Raw genomic sequence first — 25,827 nt, 5'->3', positions numbered from 1 at the left:
ACGACTTATTAACAATTTGATTTGGGCCTTGGAGTTTATAGGGGCAAAATAGTAGATTTACAGGTAATCTTTCAGTCAGTAAGAAAATATCACAATATTACTTGAATGAAAATGATACTTTCTTATTGGACGGATAAACAAATTAAAAAGTGAAACTATAGGACGAGTTTTTTTTTTCAATAAAAGGGACTATTATAATTATAAATTATAAAAATAGGAGTTTATATTTATATAGAACATGGGAGGCACAATTAATTTGGTGGGTAAGAATTTCTTCAAAATAAAAATAAAAATGGTGGATAAGAAAATACTAGTTGAAACGAAGGCCCAATTCTAAAGTTATTGGGCCACAAGCTGCTCCCGTAAGTTAAATAAAAAACACAATACAAAATAGACAAGAAGAAAACCAACGTAAATCAGAATCTAATTTTCGTAACGCTCAAGAAATTGAAACTGAACTCCCGGAAAAGGAGAAGCAATCGAAGCGAAAACGTCGAGATTGAGGTGAAATGGACGTGATAAAGTCGCAGCAGATACTGTCGCGGCCGATCGAGAAAGTGGTGGTGCACCCGCTGGTGCTGCTCAGCATCGTCGACCACTACAATCGGGTGGCGCGTGACACCAGGAAGCGCGTCGTCGGAGTTCTCCTTGGAACTTCCTTCAAGGGCACCGTCGACGTCACCAACAGCTACGCAGGTTGTTTTTAATTTCAGATCTGATCGTTTCCCGCTTCTTCCTTTTTTGATTTTTCTTCAGTAATTTCAACTCTTCCAGTGTTTCTGAATTTCATGGAGTTTGGATTTGATTGGTATTATTATTGAATTTTCTGTGAGGCGATGAGTTCGGGAAATTCTAGTGTAGCATTTGATGATTCGTGTTTACATGTTATATTTATTGTTGACTTGTGTAGTAGTATGCTACATCTGACGGGGCAAACACCCCCCTTTTATCAAAATAATAACAACAATAATAAAAACTTGGAGTTTATTGAGCTAAATACGGGTTTGAGTATATGAATACGTTTTGAAAATAAGCATATATAGACAGAGTCTTCATAATTCTACGATTACAAAATTAGTGTCTTATATTTCCCATTACTAAAGTATTAGGCCCCCTATTTCCCATTCTACGACAGAATCTTACTTTGACAAGGCTATTTGAGTTGTTATAGAATCAGTTGACAAGTACATTTCAATTTCATACAACTGATTTTCTTGTCTCCAATAAAGATGGTCTCGTTCTTGAGTATTTTAGCAAGTTCTCGTGGTCCCCAATTATGGGTATTATGACATAAAAGGGTTTAATATCTGGACGCCCTGGATCAGGTTTGACTGTAAGAGTCTTCATAACCATAGGTATTATTGTCACTCTTAAATGATGCATCATCTCTCTTCTGTCTTTCCTGAATGTTTCTTTCCATTATTTAGTGTTGTTAATGAGTTATGCATGCCATGATTTTCTATAACATATTGACTTGATTTGAACAGTGCCTTTTGAGGAAGATGAAAGGGACCCTAGCATCTGGTTTCTTGATCATAATTACCATGAATCAATGTTTTCCATGTTCAGAAGAATAAATGGTTTGCTATTTTTCATGACCTGTTCCCGGCTGAATATATTTCTAAGTTTCGCGTCTAATTCAACACATTTATCTCATGTCAGCCAAGGAGCATGTTGTTGGCTGGTATAGCACCGGTCCAAAACTAAAGGAAAATGACCTAAGTGTGCACAGTCTTTTCAATGAGTAAGATCTCTTTCTAATCTTGTTGTCTTTTCTTTTGGGTTGCTCTATATTCTATCGTTTAGTTGATCTTCTTATTGAGCTTAAGACCCAAGGCTTACCCTTTACCACTGTTGTTATCATTTTGAGGAGGCTAGGTATCTGTTGAACTGCACATTTATTATATTTGTCTCTTTGATTGTGTCATGTCATATCCTTCTAACACCTCTGAGCATAATGCTTTACTTTGACCTCCTTCACATGTAAGGAACTTATTCAGCGTCACTGTGCAAACTCTATGTTAATTCACACTTCATGTTATTGTAGCTATGTCCCCACTCCAGTGTTGGTCATTATTGACGTCCAACCAAAAGAGCTTGGGATACCCACTAAAGCCTATTATGCTGTTGAAGAGGTTAAAGAGGTATCTAAAATTTACTGATATTTTACTCCTTGTGTAATGTATCATGTACATTTTTTCGCTCCTTGTATTTCAAGTTCTTCCTACTCTATGGCACAAAACAAACACTTAAAATGTAATGCAATGAGGACACTTGTGCATATAAAATGCCTTGATGTACCAGAAACCGTCACTGGAGGATTTTTAATTATGTCTTGAAAACTTGCAGAATGCCACTCAAAAGAGCCAGAAGGTATTTGTGCATGTTCCTTCCGAAATCGCTGCTCATGAAGTTGAAGAAATTGGTATATTACTACCCCAGTAGAGTTCTTTTTCTTTGGAATACTACTCCCTCCGTCTCTTAAGAGTGTGCATCACTTTTGGTGACATGGGTTTTAATAAATGTTAGGTGAGTGTGTTGTGAGTGGAGAGATGGACCCACTTTATTGTGGTGGGATAGTGTCCAAAAATGGATAATGCACATTCTTGTGGGACGTACCGAAATGAAAAAAAGTGCACACGTACAATCATTGTAATTTTATGATATGGATGTGATAGACCAACTCCTTATCACTTCCTGTCATCTTGGTTATGACAGGAGTTGAACACTTGCTAAGGGATGTAAAGGACACAACTATCAGCACCCTTGCAACTGAGGTTTCTTTTCTCTTCTTCCCTCCTTTCTGCCTATTCATGGTTATCATTTCTTCAAATTCTTATAGTCCATGTCTCCATGTATATTCCTGTGTAATCATCATGGTATGAAAGTTATAGATTCTAATTAGGGCTGTCTAATTGGTTATCGGGTTTTGGATAATCCGTTAACCGAACCGAAATTTCCGGGTTTGGGTATCCAATAACCGAATTTTTTGGGTATCGGTTCGGTTTCGGGTATCATTTTTAGAAAATTTCGGGTATCGGTTAACCCAATAACCGTAACGGGTTAACCAAAATAACCGAAAATTATTTAATATATATATATTATATATATTTTAATTATTAATTCATTAATTTATTTATTTTTTATTTAAAAATCGAGTCTTAGCTAAAATAAAATTATGATATGTTTAAAGTTTAAGAATAAGCTTTAGTCTAGTGGATAAGTTGCTTTGTGTATTTTCTAGAGACTAAGGTTCAAATCCTCTATCTAACAAATTATTTGAATTTTAATTTTTTAAAATGGGTATTTCGGATACCCAAATAACCGAAGCGGTTATTGGGTAACCGAACACCTAAAACGGTTCGGGAACGGTTAGTGAAATATGGCAATTTCGGGTTCGGGTAACCGAAAATTCGGGTATGGGTAACCGAACCCGAACCGATCGACAGCCCTAATTCTAATATAAGTGGTAGAAATGAGAAATTTATCTTTATGGCCTTTCTCCAGGTGACGGGGAAACTCGCTGCTCTGAAGGGATTGGATGCAAGATTGAAAGAGATTCGAAGTTATCTTGACCTGGTTATAGAAGGGAAGCTGCCTTTAAACCATGAAATCCTCTACCATCTCCAGGTATCGTTTTCACATTTTGGTAATGTTGATATGTAAACTGCACATATAATTGGGATTGTATATCTGTTTTCTTGTAATTCTGGTCTGGATAGATCATTTCCAAATAGCATCTCATTTTTAATGTAACCTGACTTGTGCAGGATGTGTTCAACTTACTCCCAAATCTAAATGTAACTGAACTTGTCAAAGCATTTGCTGGTAATCAAGTTGGCTGTTGTTTATTCGTTATTTGCTTTATTAATCAGTAGTTCTCAGGATTTAGGCATCTTCCTGATGCAAATATTATCTTCTTCTCTGCAGTCAAAACAAATGATATGATGTTGGTCATATATCTGTCGTCCCTTATCAGAAGTGTGATTGCCCTACATAATTTGATCAACAACAAGGTGAAATATTCTTCGCTCTTCTTCTTCTTTGAAATTTCAATCAGAAAATTAAAGCCAGAATTTATAGAGAATATTTTGTTGATTCATCTGGTCTTTCAGGCTAGGCTTCTGAGTGACTTTTTGCATAAGACAGATATATAATGTTGTTATTATGTCCAACCTGCTAAAAAAAGAAGAATTGAGATGGATATAAGTTGCATATGTATGAGCAGATAAGCCAAAGACCTCTTTCACTTCATTCTAGAATAATTATGAGGCAAAGTGGCATTAGACCTGTTGTAAGATCTCTTTCCAGATGGGACATGATATAGCATATGAATGGTGTGTTGCGTTAGTTTCCAGGAACTAAATTTTACATATGTTAAAACCAGATCGACTTGTTGGCTGTTGATTTTGCTTTAGACAAATTGTTCTTAATTTGTGACTCTGACAGTTTGGAATTATGATAACAGATGCTTAACAAAGAACATGAAAAAACAGAAGATTCAAAGCCAGTTGCAGTGCCTACTGCTGGAAGCTAAAAGCAACTTTTCAGGTGAGCACGAATCGGTGTGTGAATGCTCCAATTTCATAGCACAACGCGATCTCTGGATTCAGAGATGCAGTTATATACTAGACGTCACAGTCCTCTTACAATCCAGTCAAGTCTCGATGCCCCTCTTCGATTTCATCCACAACAAAGCCCGGGACTCGGCCAATCATCAGTTAACCTGATGACTGGTAATCATCAAGCCATTTCAGCTTTATGGGCTGTAATTGAATAGCACTCTGCTGCAACGAAAGATAATTTTATATTCTCTATCTGATCATGTGATTAATACTTCCATATTTTGTGGTTACTCTTTTCTCCGATTTATGTACATTTCATTTCATTACTCAATTGGCTCAGTTTTCATCTTTCAGTATTATTGTTTCAGAAGAGAATACCAATTAATAGAGGCATCAGTGTATCTCATGCAGCAAAATATTATTCTGACTTCTGTGGCTTACTGTGGTGCATTAGGATGCACAATCCATTAACCTTAATTAAAAATTAATAATAATTAATACATTTTAATTGATAATTATCAATTTCTCATTATAAATTAATAAATTCTAATGAAGAAATTTGATGAACACAAATTGAATTTAATTATGATGTACATGTACCTTACATTCGATGCACAATGTTTTACCCTCCTATTTTATACACATGGAGTACTATATAGACTTATACAAAATTTTAAAAATAAATGCATCTTGTATAAATCGTGCGAAATAAGGATGTAGAAGATCATTGTTGAACAATTGATTGTCTATGCAAATCAGATAAGAAAAATGTTGGTAGAGGTGGCTTCAGTGTATATAAAAACAGTTGCAATTTGACATGAAAATTATTTGAGCAATCAGTGCATTAACTAAAACACAGTTTGAATGGATTGAAAGAAAAGTTTGAATGAATAATAGATGTGATTGTGAAAAAATTTGCTCCCTACATTCACAATCATTATCGAACGTCCTAAAAAATTAGTCTATTTTTATTTTTAGAAACTTTCTATCTACCATTTTCTTCATTCATAATATAATTAATTATTATTATTAATACTACTTTTTAAGTGAAATATCTTTTTCAATCATAATACACTCAATTATTTTTATTAAAATTTGTGTTATCTCCTTCTAAAACTATCTTTTATGAATAAAAGAGTAATTTGGATATGTTGCGTTTTGAGATAGAGGTCAATATTGGGGGTTAGGGTAGCTCCGCGGGGCCCACTTTGGTAAATCCGGCGGAAATTGACAAGAGTGCCGAATCTATTTAAAACCAGTTGCTATTTCGAATATGAATTCCAATCATATGATTTCATTCTCAAAATTCATCGAAAGTGGTCACATAGTGTGTGTGAAGATATCAAAGCCGTTATTTGTGAATTCATATTGAATACCTAACTTCAAGAATCGAGAGCGATAGTAAAATATAATTAAATTGATAAAAATGTTTATTGTGCTTCGCAATCAGCATAGATCCATTGACTGCACAGAAACGGTGTTGATGAGAGAATTGCATGCCTTACTCGGTGCAATTGGTTTCTGCTTGGAGGCCGATTGTGATGTTTATTGACTCGTTGCTTGCTATCCACGTTATTTATAATACTAATAAAAGTTATGAGTCGTTGACTGATTATCTTTAGGAAGCTTTTCAACATGTTCGGAAAAAGGCGGTGTTTAAATTATGTCATGTTTGTAGATGTGCCAATTATAGAGCGGTACATGCTTTAGCTAATATGGTGTTGTTTCGGTTTGGAAGGCTGATTTTTTGGCCTGATTTATTGACATTATCCACAAATATTTAATAGTAGAATAGAATGGTCCATCTTTTATCTCAAAAAATAAATTGTGTTTATAGCGGTAATTATGGTACAAAATCATGTATCATTCTGGACATAACACCCTAAATTCAAAATAAATACTCCCTCCGTCCGCCAAGATTATGTCACAATTACTATATCGATCGTCCGCCAAGATTATGTCACTTTCCTTTTATGGCAATGATCCCACCATCCTCTTTAATATTTTATCCTCACTAACACTCTTTATTTACAAAAAAACTACTCAAAATTCAATCTCAACCACTCATCTCATAAAATGGTGGGACCCTTTCTCTACTACATCAAAATCATCACCAATTTTATTAAATCTCTTGCCCAAGCAAATTGTCATAATCTTGGCGGACTGAGGGAGTAGTAATTATGAACGTATGAAAAGAATTGGGTTTTTCGAAAACATATATGTAAACATATATTCTCTTTGTTTATGAAAAATATGTTACAATTTTTTTTCATTCGTTCACAAAAAATTCATTACTTTCATTTATAGTAGTAAAGTTCACATAACTTCATTATTCAACTAACAACTCTACTTATATTTACTAAAATTTGTGTTGTCTATATAATATGACAAATTTTTTATGGACGGAAAGAATACAGTAAAATAACTAAATCGCGACTACCGAATAAAAACCCAACCAGAAGCCCATTTTTTCTTTTTTAAATCAAGGTCTAGCCCAAGTTTCTAATTTCCAATGAAAAATAACTCGTTTTTCTTTTTTCTTTTTTAATAATTCATTTTTCTTTATAAAAAAAAAAGAAAAAAGAAAGGGAGGATTTTAGGAACGAGAGCAGATTCGAATGCAAGAATTGGGATGTCAAGAAGTTATGTGGAGAAATCAAAGCACCGATGTGGAGCTGGAATAAGATCTTCAACTTTTTTCGATAAGGAGACAAATTTCATGCTTTGGTGCTATAAAGATGTGTCACCTTTTCTCGTGTAACTGATGGGTACCTCTGGTACCATAACTTTTTGATTTTATCCTAAGTAAACCATTTTTTCTGATGAAAAAAAAAAGAAAATTTGAGGGAGGCGGCCGCTCTCATACCAATATATAGATAATAGATGTTTCTTTATTTAATCTCAATCTACGAAACCATTCTAAATTTCTACACATCACTTCCAGTCTTCTTCAACATCTTCGTCACCTTCTTAATCTAAAATTCGAAAAAAAGAGAAAATATAATACAACACACTAATTAAGCTCCGACTACTATTTATTTAATAAACAGTTACATATTGCATGAACTCCGGGTCGGACTCCAGACCCGCCATTGTCTCTGGCGCCAAAATCACCTCCAGATCAACCGACCCGCCCCCTTCCCGACCCGGAAACGCCGATATCTTGCCGTCGAACTTATTATTCCGGCCGCTCCGCACCGCCACGGGCCGCCCCCACCCGAAATCGTTGTCGTACATCGGAAACCTCGGCGAGCTCCCCATCATCACCATCGTGCCGCCGGGGTTTCCCAGCGGGAAGCACCGCGGCTCCCGCTCCCAATCCTCCACGTACTTCCGCGCCGCCGCGTCCCCGTGCGCCGCCACGGTTCGGTTCAGCTGCTCCGCGCACCACCGTAGATTCTCCCCCGCCACCACGTCCCCCGCCAATGCCGACGTCGGAACGCTCTGGATCGCGTTCCCGAAGTACAGCGGCTCCAGCTCCGGCTCCAGCCGGTGCCGGCAGTTCACCGCCATCCGGAACGTCGTCGTTTCGCCTGCCGGCAGCCTCCGCGAGCGCGTGATCCCGCGCCACAGCAGCGCGCTCAGCGACTGGAACGACGAGATCTCCGCCTTCGCCGCCGCGGCCGTTGGATTTGTGTGGTTCCCCGTAACGGCGTTTCTCAGCCAGCTCAACGGCGTGATCGGCTTCTGCTTGCACATGAGCGTGTCGTTGGCGTGCTTTCCCATCAGCTCCGCGACGTTAACGGCGCCGTTAGTTATCATCATATTGCCGTTATTGACTCTGGCTTTGAGCTTGAGAATCGATTCTCTGCTGAATCGGAAGATCCTCTCCCTGATCGGAGCGTCGCCGGAGAAGGTAACCTTGGGGCCGCCCTCGGGGAGCCTGAGCACCGCCGAGGAGATCAGAACCGAATCGCGGCTGAAATCCGGCGATCGCGATATCCTCTTCACCCCCGATCTGCTGAGCTCGGCGAAGGTGTTGAAGAAATTCCAGAAGGAAGTGCCGTCGGCGACGGCGTGGTTGAAGGAGCAGGCGATGAATACGCCGTCGGCGAGCTCCGTGACCTGGACGGCGAGGAGCGGGCGGAAATGGCCGGTGTGACTGACGGCGTGGTCGAAGGCGAAGCAGCTCTTAACGGCCTCGGGCACGTCGCCGTCAGCGGACCCCAGCAGATCGATGACGTGGATGTGGGAGGCGTTAGCGTGGATAAAGTCGACTCCTTCATCGTTGCAGTGTATATAGACGTAGCCGGCCGCGTCGGTGGTGAGGCGGCCGGCGAGGGGCGGGAAGTGGGTGAGCGAGTGCGAGAGGCTGCGTTTGAGGAGAGAGAGGAGGTCGGAGATGGGGAATGGAGGCTTGGCGAACAAGCCGCCTTTCTGGATATAGTGGCAGGAGAGCATGGGGAGGTCGGAGACGGAGAGCTTGAGCTCCGTTAGGGTGGATTTTTGGGAGGGGGAAACTCTGCATTTCGAGACAATTGGCAGCGATTGGGAAACCATTATCTTCATATATATGTATGTATGTATATTTGGAGTGTGAGTGAGTGTGGGAGAATGGGGAGAGGGGTATATATAGGAGTTGGAGTTGGAGTTGGAAGGTAATTGAATTTGCAAGTTGGTGGCGTTGACTGTAGAGATCATGTATAAGTGTAAATTGTTGGTGGATGCCACGTGTTTCAATATGCCTTCATATTTTCACACATCACTTCATCTCATGTGCTATAATTCTTGAAATTTTCACACACCATCGACATATGCCTCTCATATATGTCATGTTATTGTTAGAACGTAAGAGTATGTAAAATTGAAACAAGACAAATTGAATAAAATGTACTCCCTCCGTCCCAAAGGAAATGTCCTCCTTCTTTTGGGCACGGTTATTAAGGATGCATAATCTGCCTAATCTAGTAGAATATTAAGGAAATTTCAGTTTCTACTAGATTAGGCAGCATATAAGATTCAATGACAGATTATGCATCATTTCAGTTTCTACTAGATTAGGCAGATTATGCATCCTTAATAATCGTGCCCAAAAGAAGGAGGACATTTCCTTTGGGACGGAGGGAGTACATGAGATTTAACGGGTCTTTAAAGCTTATTTTAAAGAAAGATGTATAGTTTATTAAGAGTTTAAATTTTTTTGAAGTTTTTGGATACTTGAGTTTGTAACTTAGAGACAACAATTTTAGCTAAAAAAAGAAAAAAATTGTTAGAGATTTGAGAGGGTATATATATAATGAAAATAAAAAATTATAGTTGAATAATATTTATAAAAATAACTGTTACGTATAAGATTATTAAAAAAAAATTGAGATAGATGAACTTATTTTTGGGGATCATATTTTTAAAGCTTATGAGTTGTAGGAGCTTATTTTGTCAAATGATCTCATAAATTCCTAAATATATAGCTTATAAGTTATTTTAAAGATTAAAAAGCTTTATAAGTTCAACAAAACACCCTCTTAGTGTGTATCACATATTTTTCATCAATTTTAATTAAAACTATAAAAATAATAATATACGTTGAGTTGAATAAACCTAATTACTAATTATATAATAACACTATAACATATAAAATTGAGATTGAAAAAAAAATACTATAAAACAAAAAAATTGAAATGAGCATAAAATTAGATACACAGAATCTCAAGTGAAATGATAATACGGATGGAAAAAGGTTTGCCAAATTAGGAAATTGAGGTTAATAAAGAAAAAAAAGTGTATTTATATATAGATTTAAAAGTTTCTATATATTTGTATAAAACAAAAAGAGAGAAACTTTCCATAAATAGATAATTTCAGTAAGTGTGTATACATACTAAAATAGAGTGTAAGGTTGATTGGTCGAGTGGAAAGTGTTTTTGTACATGTCGGCTAAAATTTCGGGCGTATAAAACATATGGAAAGATTGTATGAGGCAACCGTTTATGATCTTGTTAAATTGGTCTCGACATTTTAGGGCCTTATTTGAATTATTTGTGAAACATTTACATGTCGACTATTTTCATTTTCAGACTTTCAGTAATTACATACGCGAATATATAGAATATAGAAAGATTAGATGTCGGTTTCAAAAAAAAAAAAGAAAGATTAGATGTCTTAATGCATTTTGGGCTTTTGGCTCGTATAAATAAAAAGTTACATATTTTATTCGATTTTGTGGCATCACAATTAAGGTATATTTTGCATGTAAGAAGTGATAAAGTCATACTATTTGTTCATGAGGAGCGACTAATAGTAACATAAAAAATGAAAATAATATCATAATATAACATTAAATAAAAAGTCACATTATTTGTTATTTGAGGCGCAAGCAACCTTGCGTGCGTTCCACCTTATTTGAAATTCATGATGCGCTTCGCTATATTTCATATAGTAAGAGAGTGTTTATTTTATATGATTGATAAAATGAATGATTGAATATATTTAGTCTCAAGAGTATGATTATTTCAATTTCATGCTTTTGATAAGATAAGAATCAAATAAAAACAGCTTAAATGATAAATAAGATATTAATTTTATTATTTCTAAATTTTTTGAATTAAACATTCCATAAAAAAATATATATATACTAATTGAGTTGCAGTTGGTTAGGGTTGGGCGTTCAAAACCTAGTCGGGGCATTTATGCGCTTTTTTATGAGTGTATAATATTTCTAGCATTCCTTATATAAGAAAAACCATTAAACTACAACCTAAAATCATTAGAGATATATATATTTATCAAATCAAACGTATATCATGTAAATAAATTGAATATTTTACATACTCATATAAAGAATAGCAAAATTGGAATGGATAAGGTTGGATTGATGGCACTTCGGGAATCAGCAAAATTCTGCTGCTACTTTTATGGCAGCGCCAGAATAAGGCTCCAACTTTTATAAGATCAATCAAGGAATTAAACTCATCTTTACCTTTACTTGTGAATTTTATTTGGGACTCTCAATTAATCTTTTTCCCTTTTTTGGAGAGCCCATCAATATCTTTTTTTTATATATAAATTTATAATATTAAATAAAGAAATTATATGATCACACCATAAGAGACTCAAACTCAAGACCTAGCCTTGAACATTAACTCCTTACCGCTTGACCAACACATACACATAGCCAATCAATATCATGAATATAGCTTTAGTGTTCGATGTTGTTTTATACTCCCTCCGTCCCCAAAATAAGTTCCTCTTTGGGGACGGCACGGGTTTTAAGGAAAAATTGTAAAGTGTATTGATAGTGGATAAAAATATGTTATAATTAGTATTGGGAGTGGTGAAAAAGTGTTATAATTAGTATTGTGAGTGGTGAAAAAGTGAAAAGTAAGAATAAATAAAGTATTATTAGTGGTGGGGTAGTTGTCCAAAAATGGAAAGAAAGAAAGAGGAACTTATTTGGGGGACGTCCCAAAAAGGAAAAATAGGAACTTATTTCAGGGACGGAGGGAGTAAAAGAGATTCATGATTTTGGGAACGTTATTAAGATGTCAAATTTTAAACTTAAAATAAAACTATTTAATTTTAAGGATATGTTTTCTTTGATTATATATATATATATATATATATATATATATATATATATATATATCATACAAAAAAAAATCTAAGTTTCTTTTTCTTCATTTTCTGAAAAATAGGATTTCACTCTTTTTCGTACCTCTTTTTTCACTTCAAATAGGTGTGATAGTTAATACTCTTTGGAATGAAAATAAGAAATGGTAAATAATGAAAATTTTATTTTACTATAAAAAATAAGGAAAAAGAAATGAGAAATAAAAAAAAAATGTTATCACTTATTTTTTTATTATAAATTTTCAATAAAAAAGAAGTAGTTTTAAATGAAATCGAGAATTTCCACGTTATATACAGGTCATAATTGACGATTAGTAAAATTCTCCTTTGAAGTTTTAGCCATTAAATTGGGGTTTGTAGATAGGAGTGTAATCAAATCGAGCCGAACCGAATAGTGGTGTGCTCAAGTTTGGTTTGTTAAGTATCGAATCGAATCCCGAACTCTACTTACCGAATACTTTGAGGCTCACGAGCAGTTCACGAGCCTAATCGAACTTTCTAAATTTATATTTATATTCAAAATATTGATTATTTTAATTTAAAAATAAATTATTTTATTTAAAATAATTTATATATTAATAATTTTCTTATAACAAACAAAATTAATTAGAGATTTAATAAAATTATTATTAATTTTAGTGGATAACTATAAGTTATGTCTACTAATAATTTATATTTTTCAAGCTGAATCACTTGACGAACATGTTCACGAGCTAACGAGCCGAATACTACTAAGCTCAAGTTTGGTTTGTTTATTTTACGAGCTTCTCTAAACGAACTTGAACGAGCTTTTTTCGAGCCGAACTCCGAATATTTCACGAGCGGCTTGGTTTGTTTACAGCCCTATTTGTAGATACCAATATAATTAAAACTCGAACATTATTAATTCTTTGGGGTCTAAGTTCTTGGACCTTCAATTGATAGGATATTCTTTTCCGACCCACGTATATAAATGTCTGAGTTGAAGCCCCACCATATAATTAATATTTTTCTTTTGACAGTGCTAAATGACGCAAATGGTACAATGAACCCAAATGAATCATTGGAATGTCTCTTTTTTCAGATAACTAATTAAATATGTAAATATATTATGTAATATCAGTGAGTGGGCATGTTTGTTGATTCATTTTGACTGCCCATAATCAACTTACAGTTTTGATCTCATATTGATTTCGTTAATGTATCCATGTATATGAACAAATTCAGTGTTATATGGCATAAAACATCAAATCATATATACTACAAAACAATTAATGCGATTCAGTTTCTAACTTATACTACTATTTATATAGGGGTAGATGTAGGAAAAGATATTGATAAGGAGCTCCATTGTTTTTATACGACTAAAAACTTAAAATACCTATTTTATTAAGTTGTAATAAAAAAATGCTTATTTTTATAAAATTATTATATTTACGTTTAAATTGAATAAATTACCCTTAATATCTCAATTAATGTATTTGTAAGACGAAAATAGCTTATTATCGAAAAAGTAGGCGTCAACCTATTTTTCCGGCCGACAACCTTACTTATGAATTATGATAAAGGCATCAACTCAATAAAACCGATTCTTTTTTCGACAATTTTAATAAATTTAACAATAAAAAATATGTGATCATGCATGTGAAATTAAGTCTTAAGTGAGGTGTTTTTTTTTTTTAAAATAATTAATCCGATGGGTTGTTCGCATAACCGAATTACCAAATTGTGATTAACCAACAACACGGTTTTTATTCGATGATACAGTTTCAATTTTCAATTAACCGAAATTGATCCCACGAGTATCATCGATCCATAAATGAATTATGGTCATGATTGGTTTTTACATGGAATAATAATGCCTTTTATATATACATGCAACAAACTAGCTTCATTTATGATATGATAATGTTTTTTTATATGTTATTATAACATGGGTTTTTTTTATAAAAATCATAGTAACTTATATAAAAAATAGTTGTAGATTAGTTTTTAGTTACTAAAATAAAATAAAAAATATTTATAAATATTTTTTAATTAAAATGCTCTCTATGTATATAGTAGTTAATTTATTAAGACAAATTAACAATTCCAATATATCTGAGCTAGGTCTGTGTAGCTCAAACTTTTTGACACAAATAAGTCACTAAAAGTCAAGAAAATACAACTTGTACACGCGCGATTCTACCAATTATGGCAGCACACATTCGTACGACTATCCCCTCGTGCTGATTATCTTGAGATAAAATTTAAAATTAATATTTTATGTGTTAAATATAAGAGATAAAAATATGAAAAGATAAATAAAAATATATTATCAAATAAAAAAATATCTCAAAATAAAATAGAATGCTGAAAAAAGAAACTATCGCAAAATAGATGAAACAGGTGAAGTAATATATATATTTACTTTTGTGTATATGGAGTAACGTAGAAAAGTTCTTTTAAGAACCACTAAATAAAATAAGAATTTAATCTTTGGAATTTTAAGATTTATGATGGGTGCTAATCTTGATGGATGAATGCAGTACCTGAATTCGAATTTTAAGTAGTGCGATTTTTTTTTTCAAGTGTAGTAAATTTAACAACGATTATATTAATTTTTATAGCAAATGTAAGAATTTTAATTGTGCTCATATTCTTACATTTGTATTTCTCACATATAATAATATATACATTTTTATGTTTTAAAAAAATAAATTAAATAAATCAAAAATTTTCTTATTTAATTAATTTGTGAGTGGTCACACTGTGGCTATTTAGTACCCACCTTTTAAGAAATTTACCCATGTTAATGAACGTATACAATCTCCTTCTCTCTCTCTATATATATATATATTAAAAAGAAAACATGATCATTTTACATATTTAATTTAGGATATAGAATAACAGGGAGATGATTCAAATACTCATCGTTGTCAAAAGGGCAACTACAACTTTTTTTTTCTTGAGTCAGAGGGTTTTTAAGGACAGTAACTTAGGTTGATTTGAAAATTAGAACAATAATTTTTATACTTGTAAAAATATGACACTAATTAATAAGTGTAGCACCCGCAGGACATTTATGGGTCAATTATCAAATTTTCGGACTTTTCCGTACAAACTAAGCACATGTCAAGCCGTAAAAATGACGTGTTTGCCACATAATCAATCCCTCCGTGCGGGTTGTCATGTGCTTGGTCTGTGCGGAAAAGTCCGAAAATTTGATAATTGGCCCATAAATGTCCTGCGGCCGGTGCAACAGTTATTAATTAATATCCTATTTTTACAAGTTCAAAAATTATTGTCTTAATTTTCAAATCAACCTAAGTTATTGTCCTAAATAAACTCTTTTTTTCTTTGTAATTTCTGGCAATTTCCCCCATCGACTCACGAAAAATTATCATTAATTGAAACGGACTAATGAAATGTTAATGAGTTTTTTTTTTATTTTGATTGAATACCCCAGCGGAGGTATCAGGCTATCAGCACCTTATATTAAAAAAAATATATATAAAAATAATATTTTTTTCATGCATGTACCTATGCAACCGAGTAATATTCCAAAACACGAACAAAATTCTTTATTAAAAAAATTGACTGAATAATTAGAATTGGTGACCAATTGTTCCTCCAGAAGTCAACTGCATACCAACTAAATTCCTCGGGAGAAAGTATATGTACTATGTAACTTAAATAATGCTTATTTTGTCAACATAAGTAAGAAATTATGATAGTTAAGCAGTTGTGGAAATAATTGTTTACTGATTATATAAGTATGTCAAAACAACATTTTGTATATAATTAATCCTGAAAGAACTTTTTTTTGGTCAGAAAAAATGGAATTTTATAAAAAAAGGTAGGAGTTTAGGTACCAGAGATACCCAACAATTACACAAGGAAAGATGAGACATCTTTAGAACACCAGAGCATGAAATTTGCCTCCTTCTCAAAAAAGTTGAAGATTCTATTCCAACTCCACATCCGAGCTTTGATTTCTCCACATAACTTTTTGACATCCCAATTCTTGCATTCGAATCTACTCTCGTTCCTTCCTTTCCAGATGAGCCAGGTGGTGCAAGCCCAAAGTGCCGATAAGAACCTCCTACTCTTCTTTCCTTTTCCCATCTGTGTGAAGACGTCGAAGTGACCTTCAATGCTATTCGGTCGTGCCGAAAGAAAACCAGTCCACCTCTGTATCTCACTCCAAAGCATATCTGTCTTCGGACAAGTGAGAAACAAGTGATTGGCGGATTCCACTTCCTGACAGCAGGCGTTGCACATGGTTTCCTCCTCACCCACATGAATATTCCTCTTCCTTAAGTTGTCACAAGAAGGAAGCCTATTCCTGAGGATTCTCCACGCTGAGACTCTTGCTTTCTGGGGAGCACAAATTTAAACTGGGGCGGATCTACCCTAGGGCTCATATATATCTACATAGTCCAACTCATAGTCCAACCCAATTTAAAAACAAAAAACAAAAAAAAAAAACTTTTCAACATAATAATGAAAGTAATTTATTTTTGTAGAAGATATATAGATATAGGAGGTACGTAGTTTATATGTGCTTTCAATGTAGTATCTTTTATTGAATCAATAGAAAGAAAACAATTATTTAGTCGGTGATCGAACTCTAATCCTAAGTCCATTAAAATTCTACTTGAACATATAATTAAAATGAACTGTACTACAAACTATCCAAAAAAATTGACTCAAGTTTCATACCTCAACAAGTTCAGCTAGCACCCTTACAACACCTATATATAACTATATTTTATCAATATTTTTTTTTTTTTGAAATATATAAGGTTTTAATCAAGAAAACCCGAAAAGTTCAAGATAATTAATTTGATGCCAACAACTAAATCCAATTTCTGAGAATCTCATCCGCCAATTATTTAGCCCAAAAAACAAAAAGGCAAATATGAGAAGTAAACAAAAGAGGGTGATAATTTGTTTGACTTTGTGAGAAGTGTATGCATGCATGTACATAATCGTTTAACGTCACAAGTTCTTGCATATTGGCCTCAATTATGAGTGCTATTATTCGATTTTAATGACATACAAATATATTTTTATATTTTTAATCTTATCGCATCTCTCTTACTTCAACTGTGATATTTAAGTCAAGAACGTTGATGTTTTTGCTTTACAATATAAGATAAATAATCTACCACTATATAAATATAATAGCTAGCCAGGAGAGTGAAATTATAGTAATTTAAATATGTATTAATTTATAATGTCAGGAAGGTAAAATCATCATAGTTTAGTCTTTTAATAGATTATAATATGTTATTGTATTTTGTATTACATATTTCATCTAGAAGGTGGTAATAGATATCTTATATTTTAAAACTAATATTCATTATGTCCCACTAAAAATAGTCTATATTTCATTTTGGATTGTCCCACTATAAGTAATTGTTTTTATAATTAATAAAATTTAATCCTTAAAAAAGTGTAAATCCTATCACTTTTAATAAATTTACAATTTTTTTTAATTTGGGTGCCCAAATTTGGGGTGTGTTTGATATAAAATTGAGATAAAGGGTGATAAATAAAACTTAGATAAATAATACTTAGATAAATAATATCAGGCGCAGGGAGGAGGTATTAAATTTCTTAGTGGAACAGTGATATAAGAGCGGGCCTCTCCCTTAATGCGGGCTTTCTTGTTAATCAATATTGCTATCAAACGCTTAGATAAGACGTGATTATTTATCTATTTTGCTTTATCTAGGGCTATCACTACTTATAATGGGAAGGAGTGATGAGTAATATTTTAGGATGTTATAGATATATATATACGTACTATACATCCTTATCTCATGAGGACACCAAGCGGTGTGAACTCATGTCTATAAACAATGAGACATAAGGTTCAAACTTCACTGCTCTCTCTTCCCCAAATAAAATAAAAAAATCACAAGTAGTATATGAGCCGCAAAAAATAAATACATGCACAATGCATTATGCATGTATATATTTTCAAAAGCAAATGATTACTTCTTATTCCCACGACAATCAAGATGGTATAGAAGTTGATAAAACAATATTCCAAAATTCTTTTTCTTCTCAAAAAAAATTCCAAAATTCTTTAGCAATTCTAATTGTTGAGTGGCACGCCACACACATAATTAATATACGTACTGTAAAAACATCATCATCACAAATACATTGTGAATATATTTTATCAGATTCATGAATGAAAAAAATAATTCCAAGTGGGATCTGTTTGAGGTCTCATGAGTCAATGGAGCGCATATAAATCCAGGATAAGGGTTGCATGATTAAATGGACTTTGAATATCTTATAGTAGCATATATTATATATATGTAGGCAAATAAAATAAAACAAAATATGCAGTGTTGACGACTTATGTAGGGGAAATACATTGTACAAGATGATATTTTGGTTTGAAGATGTTAATTATACGAATCCATCCAAAAATGAGGGGAGCTTAATTAGACACTAGTAATTGAAGAGGACATAAAGTTCATCATCTACTTGCTTACCACAAACATAAACAAACTTTTAATTTGTTAGCCCATACATGAGGTTGACTATATATATTCATATTAAATATAACGTCGAAACAAAATTTGTTATTTAAAAGAAAACATTCAAAAACACAACATACTGTAGTGTAGACCCACATTAGGATTTTATTTTTATTTTTTTCCGAAAAAAGAAGATTTTAACCTTCCAACGTTCTGGTGCTGCCTCCACTAAAGGCCAAAGGGGCCAAAAAGTTGCTATTCATGAATAAATTACGTGCATTTATCAAATTATTAAATTGGATTCTTTCGACTCATTAATAATGATTCACTTTCATTTTTCGTCCATCCCATTGATAATGACCTATTCCAAAGAAAAAAAAACCATCTTTTTTCTAAAAAAATTGTGGTCCCACTTTTTATCAGTTAATTAATTTTTTTCTTATAATCGTGTCGAACAGTAATGAGTCATTAAGACGAAGTGAGTATTTCTTTATTTACATTTGAGGATTTAATAATAATAATAATAATAATAATAATAATAATTTTTATTATTAATGATGATAAATTTTTAGAATAAAGTAAATAAAAACAAAATTTTCCAATATATATCCCGCAAATTTTCAATCATTGCGAAAATGTTAAGCCGTGATAAATTTTATGGAAATGAGAGAAAGAAAAGAAAAAGAGCTCGATCAAGTTTTTTTTCTTATGAATTAATAAGTAAATAAAAAAATTTAAAAATCACATCATAATAAATTCGAATTCAAAATTTTTAATTTTAAATATTAATCACACTATCACTAAATCAACAATTTTTAATTTGCCAATAGCTTCATCACATGGAATCATTTTTCTTCTTTTATATCCCACTTTCAATGTTTGATATAGTTTGTAATTATTATTTATCGTTTATCCAAAAAACACCAAGACAAAGAACCCACTATAAACTAGTATAATAAATTTCTCAGTGGTAAATCATGAAAAGGAAAAGTAATACATACGTACACAACTTACATGAGATAAAGATGCAGATTCTTATTATTTGTTTTAAATAAAGATGCGATAATGGCCGTGGGAGAATGAATGAGGGATTTATTTAAATTTTAAGACCAATAAAAGCATTGAGTGGTGGGCATTTGTTTGTTCAAGTATGATTTGGCACAAATAATGATGTGGGAGAAGTAGTAGACAAATATGTTATCAATTTGAATAGTGAGATGACAGTTATTCAGTATTTTATATCAAAACAATCTTGTGCTCCCACTCGATCTATCTGAAATTGCGTGGGGCTGAACGAATTAAATTTATCAAATGTATTTTTTTTTCACCCATTTTAGACTAGCACCCAAATTCAATGAATTGTATTTGTGGTCACATAGCTAGGCCTATTATAATTTTAATATTATAAAAGTTTGTTTTTTTGGATTCATAAAACAAGAAAAGGACATTTGTGAACAAAATATAAAGTACATATTGAGAAATGAGAATCATTGATTGGCTAGGGGCAGGGACGGAGCCAGGAATTTAGTTCGGGGGGGGCTGAACCTGTACGGGGGTTCGGGGGCGGTAGCCCCCGAGAAATTTTTTTTGGGCATTCAGTATATTTAAGGTATTTTTTTTATTAAAATACGAGCATAATACTAATAATAACGAACATTATTTTCATAGATTATATAGCTTCAATATATCACAAAACTTTTTTTGGAAATTCCGTATATTTAAGACATTTTTTATTAAAAGGCAAGCATAATAATAATAATAACAAACAACATGTCCATAGATTATATATTTTCTATATATTACAAATTAGTTTCAATACATTATAATTTTTTTTAGCATTTCATACATATTAGGCATTTTTTATTAAAAGACAAGTATAATAGTAATAATAACAAACAATATTTCATAGATCATATAGTTTTAAAAAACAAAATTATCCTTAAATTAAGTATATATGAGAGAATATAATAACCAAATACTCTTTTATAAAACAAAATTATTTTATAATAGGTATAAACATATATCTATATATATTATTAAAAAAAAAAAAAAAAAACTCAAAATTTGGGAGGGGGCTCTAGCCCCCCCTAGCTCCCCCCTGGCTCCGTCCCTGGCTAGGGGATAATAGAAAGGATCAAGTTGAATTCGTCACAAAATAATTTGCTATCTTTGATTGGGTTGATTTTAGTTTTTATCTCAGCCTTTGACATTTATATTATATTAAAAAAAAAATCAAGATTTCAATTTAAAATCAATTTTAAAATTAAGTGTGTTAAGTTGGGTTTTAGACTCAACGGCAAAATTTAGGAAAATTGAAGAAAACCGAGTTAAGATTTAAAAACTAAGAAATTGAGAGGAAAAAATTTGGAGAAAGAAGATAGTATTTGTTTTTTTTTTTTTTTTTTCCAATTGTTGAATGACCTTTTTTTCTTTAAATTTGAACTTAAGGGCCTTATTTATAGCCTATTATTTAGATATAAATATACAATGATAAGACCAATTTAGTCTCGTTTTAAAGCCCAAATAATAGCAAGAATACAATTTAAATTATATGCACTTTTATATATATCCAGCACTAATCAGATCTAATCGTCATTCAAATATGTTAAGTGTCTGGCTTTATATTTGTCCTTCGCTTCAAAGATAAAATTCTTTTCCTGTCCATCTGCCTTTTTATTTTGATCTTTTCTGTGATTTCAAAATCTGCGTCTTTATAGTTAGAATATAAATCTTTTGTCTTTCGCTTTTATTCTAATCCTCATTTCATTTCATCTTTCTATTTTGTATTTTTTGCTGAAGCCAAATCTGAATGCATGTATTTAAACGTCGAAACTCGTCCTCATCAGAGTGACACCTGAGAGTTACTCGTGATAATTCTTTTATTATTTATTTTTTTCTTATAGTAATAAATTTATAAAACTAAAGAAAACACACCTGAGAGTTATTCGTGATATTTTTAATTTTGTTATTGTACATTAGACAACGAAGTAATTGAGTCACGAAAGTTCACGTAACAGTAAACCTATATAAATATAATAGTAGACTAACTCAATTCAAATCCAAATATGTAACGCATGAAACCTTCATTACAATTTAGTCAAACATGAATGAAAACTGTATATATATATATATATATATACTACAATAATTATAGTACAGAAGAGTACGAAACGTTTAATTTGAATTTCTTGAATACATGTGTGATGTGAGAGTCCGACACACAAATTTTGGTGAGTCCCAACTCCCAACAATGCAAGAGCAACTTGAATTTTACGATAATTAACCTTCTCTTTTAGACTTGGAGTCATATGAAACCTCCCCCATTTTTTATTTATTTTTAATTATTTATCTATTGCACCAGTCCACTAAAACAATACATAATTGAGGGTGTCACAAGTTTAAAAAAAACCGACCCTATTTATTTAATGAGTGGAGAAATGAATCCACAAAAATAAAATAAAATAATTAATTAAGTTAATATGCGGAGAAAGAAGCCCACAAAATTAGTCAAATCATTACTAAAAATAATTTATAACAACTCCCTCCATCCCATTACAAATATCTCATTACTTTTGAGTACGGAGATTAAAAAATATGTAAAAAGTAGATAAAGTGGGTTGGTATAAATTATTTAAAGTATTAGGTATATAGAAAGAAAATATATTGCTAAAAAAAGGAATGGAACATTTGTAATGAGACATCTCATTTTGAAAAGTGAGATATTTGTAATGGAATGAAGGGGGTAGTATTTTTGTGGACGAATGAAACTGATAAATTAAGGCTTATTTTTTGTGGACGAAGGGGATTATTAGACAAATCTACAAGAGAAATTTAACAAAAAAGATAGTGATAGAAATTAAAATTCATGACATTACGCCATAACTTCATAAGCATAATTTTAAATCTTTAGGATAGATGTTTTGAAGGTATATTCTTGATCGACTACAAGAATATGAAGTTTTATCCGCACATAATTTGTGACACATAATAGATAAATTCATTAGACAATTTTAAATAATTAATACTTATGTGTAGGTAAAAAGATTTAGTCACATTTATTTTTTTATTTTTTATTTTCCGTTTAACTCTTAATATATTTAATGCTGTAGAAATTTTAGCCACACATAATTATGTGTGGCTATATACCCACACATAATTGAATATGTGTAAGTAAATTAAGTAAATTTATAATCAGAGCGAATACATCCATACCACAAATTATCACCTATAATAAATCTATGTGGCATATAGCGATAAATTATTATTTATTTACGTTCGTAAATTTAATTCTAGAGGTATTGGCCTGTAAATACTCGAACTTTTTCCATTTTCTAATTTTGCACCCTAACTTTAAAATCTGCCTATAAATACTTGAACTTTATCTTTTTTCTGATTTTGAACCCGGTGAATTTTTACCCTCAAATCGTTGTTGACATGACAGTCGAATTGAGAGGAAAGTTTGAAATGTATAATAAAATCGATAAATTTGTTGTTAATATGAGATCTAGAACATATAATTATATGTTTTGGGATGTCAATTCCGTTGCTATGTCAACAAGTATTTAAGAGTAAAAATTCATCGGGTGCAAACTCAGAAAAAATATAAAATTGAGAAATTTATAGACAGATTTTAAAGTTAAGATGCAAAACTAAAAAATAGAAAATTTTCGAATATTTACGTACCAATACCCCTTAATTCTATAAACCAGATTAAACAACAACGTATTCTGATATTTCAAACGACGTGTCAGATACATCACTAACAAAAGCAAACAAACACAAAAACCATTTTCACTTGAGACAGGTTTATATGCATGCACTTATCTACTGAGGTGGCCCACAAAGTTTGAACTTTAGGTTTAGGGTACATGTTCTGAAATTTTTGGCCCATCTTCAATTAACCTCTCTTTCATTAAGTTCATAAAACATGCGATTGAACCTATTTAGGTCTCTTAAGGTATTTAGATATATATATATAGAGAGAGAAATGATCTATTAAAAATTTATAAGTAGTGTGAGAATTGAAAATTTATCTAAAGAGTTACAAATAAGTCATTTGGTTTTGATGAACAAGTCAATAACTTTTATAAACAAACATTTTGATTTAGGTGGCGAAATTTTCAATATACTAAACAAATACATCTATTCATCAGTTATATTGATTTATTGGTAGATTTTGGTCATTATTCTCATTTTTCACGAAAAATCAAAATCTCAATATATATATATATATATATATATATATATATATATATATATATATATAATGCGGATGATATTAGGTTTCTTTTGGTATCTTTGACAGGATAAGTATTAGATCAGCCAATTTTTAGAGAGAACACACACACACACACACACACACACCTGCAGAAGATCTATTTGAAAGGAGGGCAAGAATATTAGAGGAATGAGTAAAACTCAAAAGGTTCGAAAAGCAATAATAAATGACCAAGATTTTGTTAGTAGATGTTGGAGATTTGGCATTACATGAGCCCAACTTTTTTGAAGTTCCAAATGGGTCCAAAAAATCAAACCAATAAAACCCGTGCGGCAAGAGAAAATACTGTATTTTATTCTTAGGCCTATCAACAAATGCTTTCCTTGGAATAACCAAGGGCAATTCTGTCATTTGGCGATGCCAAAAAAAAAACATGGACTTGGTAAGATTGCACCTCATTATTTTTTTATTTTTATTTTTATGAATTAACAATATTAAATAAAGAAATTTAAAGGCCGCACCACAGGGGACTCAAACCCAAAACCTTTGGCGTTGGACATTAACCCCTTACCGCTTGGTCAACACACGCACACAATTGCACCTCATTATTAATATCGTTGCATGTTGACTTGATAGTAGAATTTCACCATATATATGAGTTAACATATAAGATGAAATATAATGGCTCAATATTGTAGAGTTTTGAACGACAAAATACAGCTCAATTCGTACAACGTTTTCCCTTTAACTAGTACTCAATCCGTCCCACGGATCTTGACACGTTTGGTTTCGGCACGAAAATTAAGGAGTTGTAAATTAGTGATTTAAGTGTGTAATTAATGAAGTACTATAAAAGTAATAAAGTATGAGAGAGAAGGTAATAAAAGTGATAAACTAGGAGAGAGTATAATAATTACTATTACTTTATTTGAAAATGTGTCAAAATTCGTGAGACGACTCAAAAATAAATACATGTCAAGATTCGTGGGACGGAGGGAATATTAGATTGAAAGTTCAAATCATCATTTGAAGAACTGAAAAATCATTATTAATCTTCTTAAATTTTAGAAAGGACGAAAAAGAATCACAAAACAAACAGGTGCTTGACTAAATTTATTTTAAAAAGTTTATAAGCTCCAAAACAAAATAAAAGATTAAAACAAATCACAAAATAAACAAGTATTTGACTAAACTTATTTTGAAGAGCTTATAAGTAGTCAACGTATTTGGCTAATTAAGCTTATAAGATAAAGAAATAAAATTGAAAAGATTATATTATGCATAACATCGAAATAACAAATCATGGCAAAATTATTTTTATAAATTAATTGTTACTTTGCATAAATAAATTGAATTAATGAACTTATTTATTTATTTAATATTTTTTATAATTAACAAGTAAATAAAAAAAAATTAAAGACCGCACTGTCGTGGACTCGAACTCATGACCTCCAACCTTGGACATTAACCACCTATCGCAAGGCCAAACGTGTTTTAAGAATTTATAAGCTCTTAAATAACTTATACTAAGATGTTTTAAAAAGTTTATAAGCTCAACCAAAACACCTCTAAATCTTTATTTTGACAACACTTAAGATGTGAAGGACAAGTCATTTGGCCTTTTTAGTATGACTTCCACCAAAAGAAAAGGAGTAGAAAAACAGGAAACTATAAATAACAAACTGCAGAACTAGAATCAAAGCACACCACTATTTCATAGGTAATAAAAGAATTTAGCATTGGTGTTTTGTTTCATTGTTCTGGGCATTCTCTGTTTTAGCACATATACCCTAATTCTTATATAGCCTTAAGGGGGCATTTGATTTTTATGATTGATAAGATGCATGATTGAGTATTTCTATCTTCATTACTAGGATATCTCCAATCTCATCCTTTAAATGGGACATGAATCAAATAAAATTAGCTCAAATGATAGAAATTAACAAGGACCTTTGAATATCCCAATGTTTCAATCCATCTAAGTAAATAAAGAATTAGCCATAATATTTTTATCTAT

General features: G+C 32.1%; 2 protein-coding genes across 2 annotated transcripts; one reads left to right on the top strand and one right to left on the bottom strand.

Annotated features, from left to right (window-relative positions):
* Window positions 1–349: 349 nt before the first annotated feature.
* LOC131005678 (26S proteasome non-ATPase regulatory subunit 7 homolog A-like) lies at window positions 350–4,896 on the top strand. Its single transcript, XM_057932710.1, has 10 exons — window positions 350–696; window positions 1,488–1,580; window positions 1,663–1,744; window positions 2,048–2,144; window positions 2,350–2,425; window positions 2,719–2,777; window positions 3,508–3,630; window positions 3,771–3,828; window positions 3,931–4,016; window positions 4,469–4,896. The coding sequence occupies exons 1-10, from the start codon at window positions 510–512 to the stop codon at window positions 4,535–4,537; spliced, it is 930 nt and encodes a 309-aa protein (XP_057788693.1). The 5' UTR covers window positions 350–509; the 3' UTR covers window positions 4,538–4,896.
* A 2,542-nt stretch (window positions 4,897–7,438) lies between these two features.
* LOC131005676 (uncharacterized acetyltransferase At3g50280-like) lies at window positions 7,439–9,127 on the bottom strand. Its single transcript, XM_057932708.1, has one exon. It carries the CDS (start codon window positions 9,072–9,074, stop codon window positions 7,605–7,607), a length of 1,470 nt encoding a protein of 489 aa, XP_057788691.1. The 5' UTR covers window positions 9,075–9,127; the 3' UTR covers window positions 7,439–7,604.
* Between the last annotated feature and the right edge of the window lie 16,700 nt (window positions 9,128–25,827).

Source organism: Salvia miltiorrhiza, chromosome 1 (assembly GCF_028751815.1).
Source record: "Salvia miltiorrhiza cultivar Shanhuang (shh) chromosome 1, IMPLAD_Smil_shh, whole genome shotgun sequence".
NCBI lineage: Eukaryota > Viridiplantae > Streptophyta > Magnoliopsida > Lamiales > Lamiaceae > Salvia > Salvia miltiorrhiza.
This window is presented reverse-complemented; position numbering and strand designations above follow the sequence as displayed.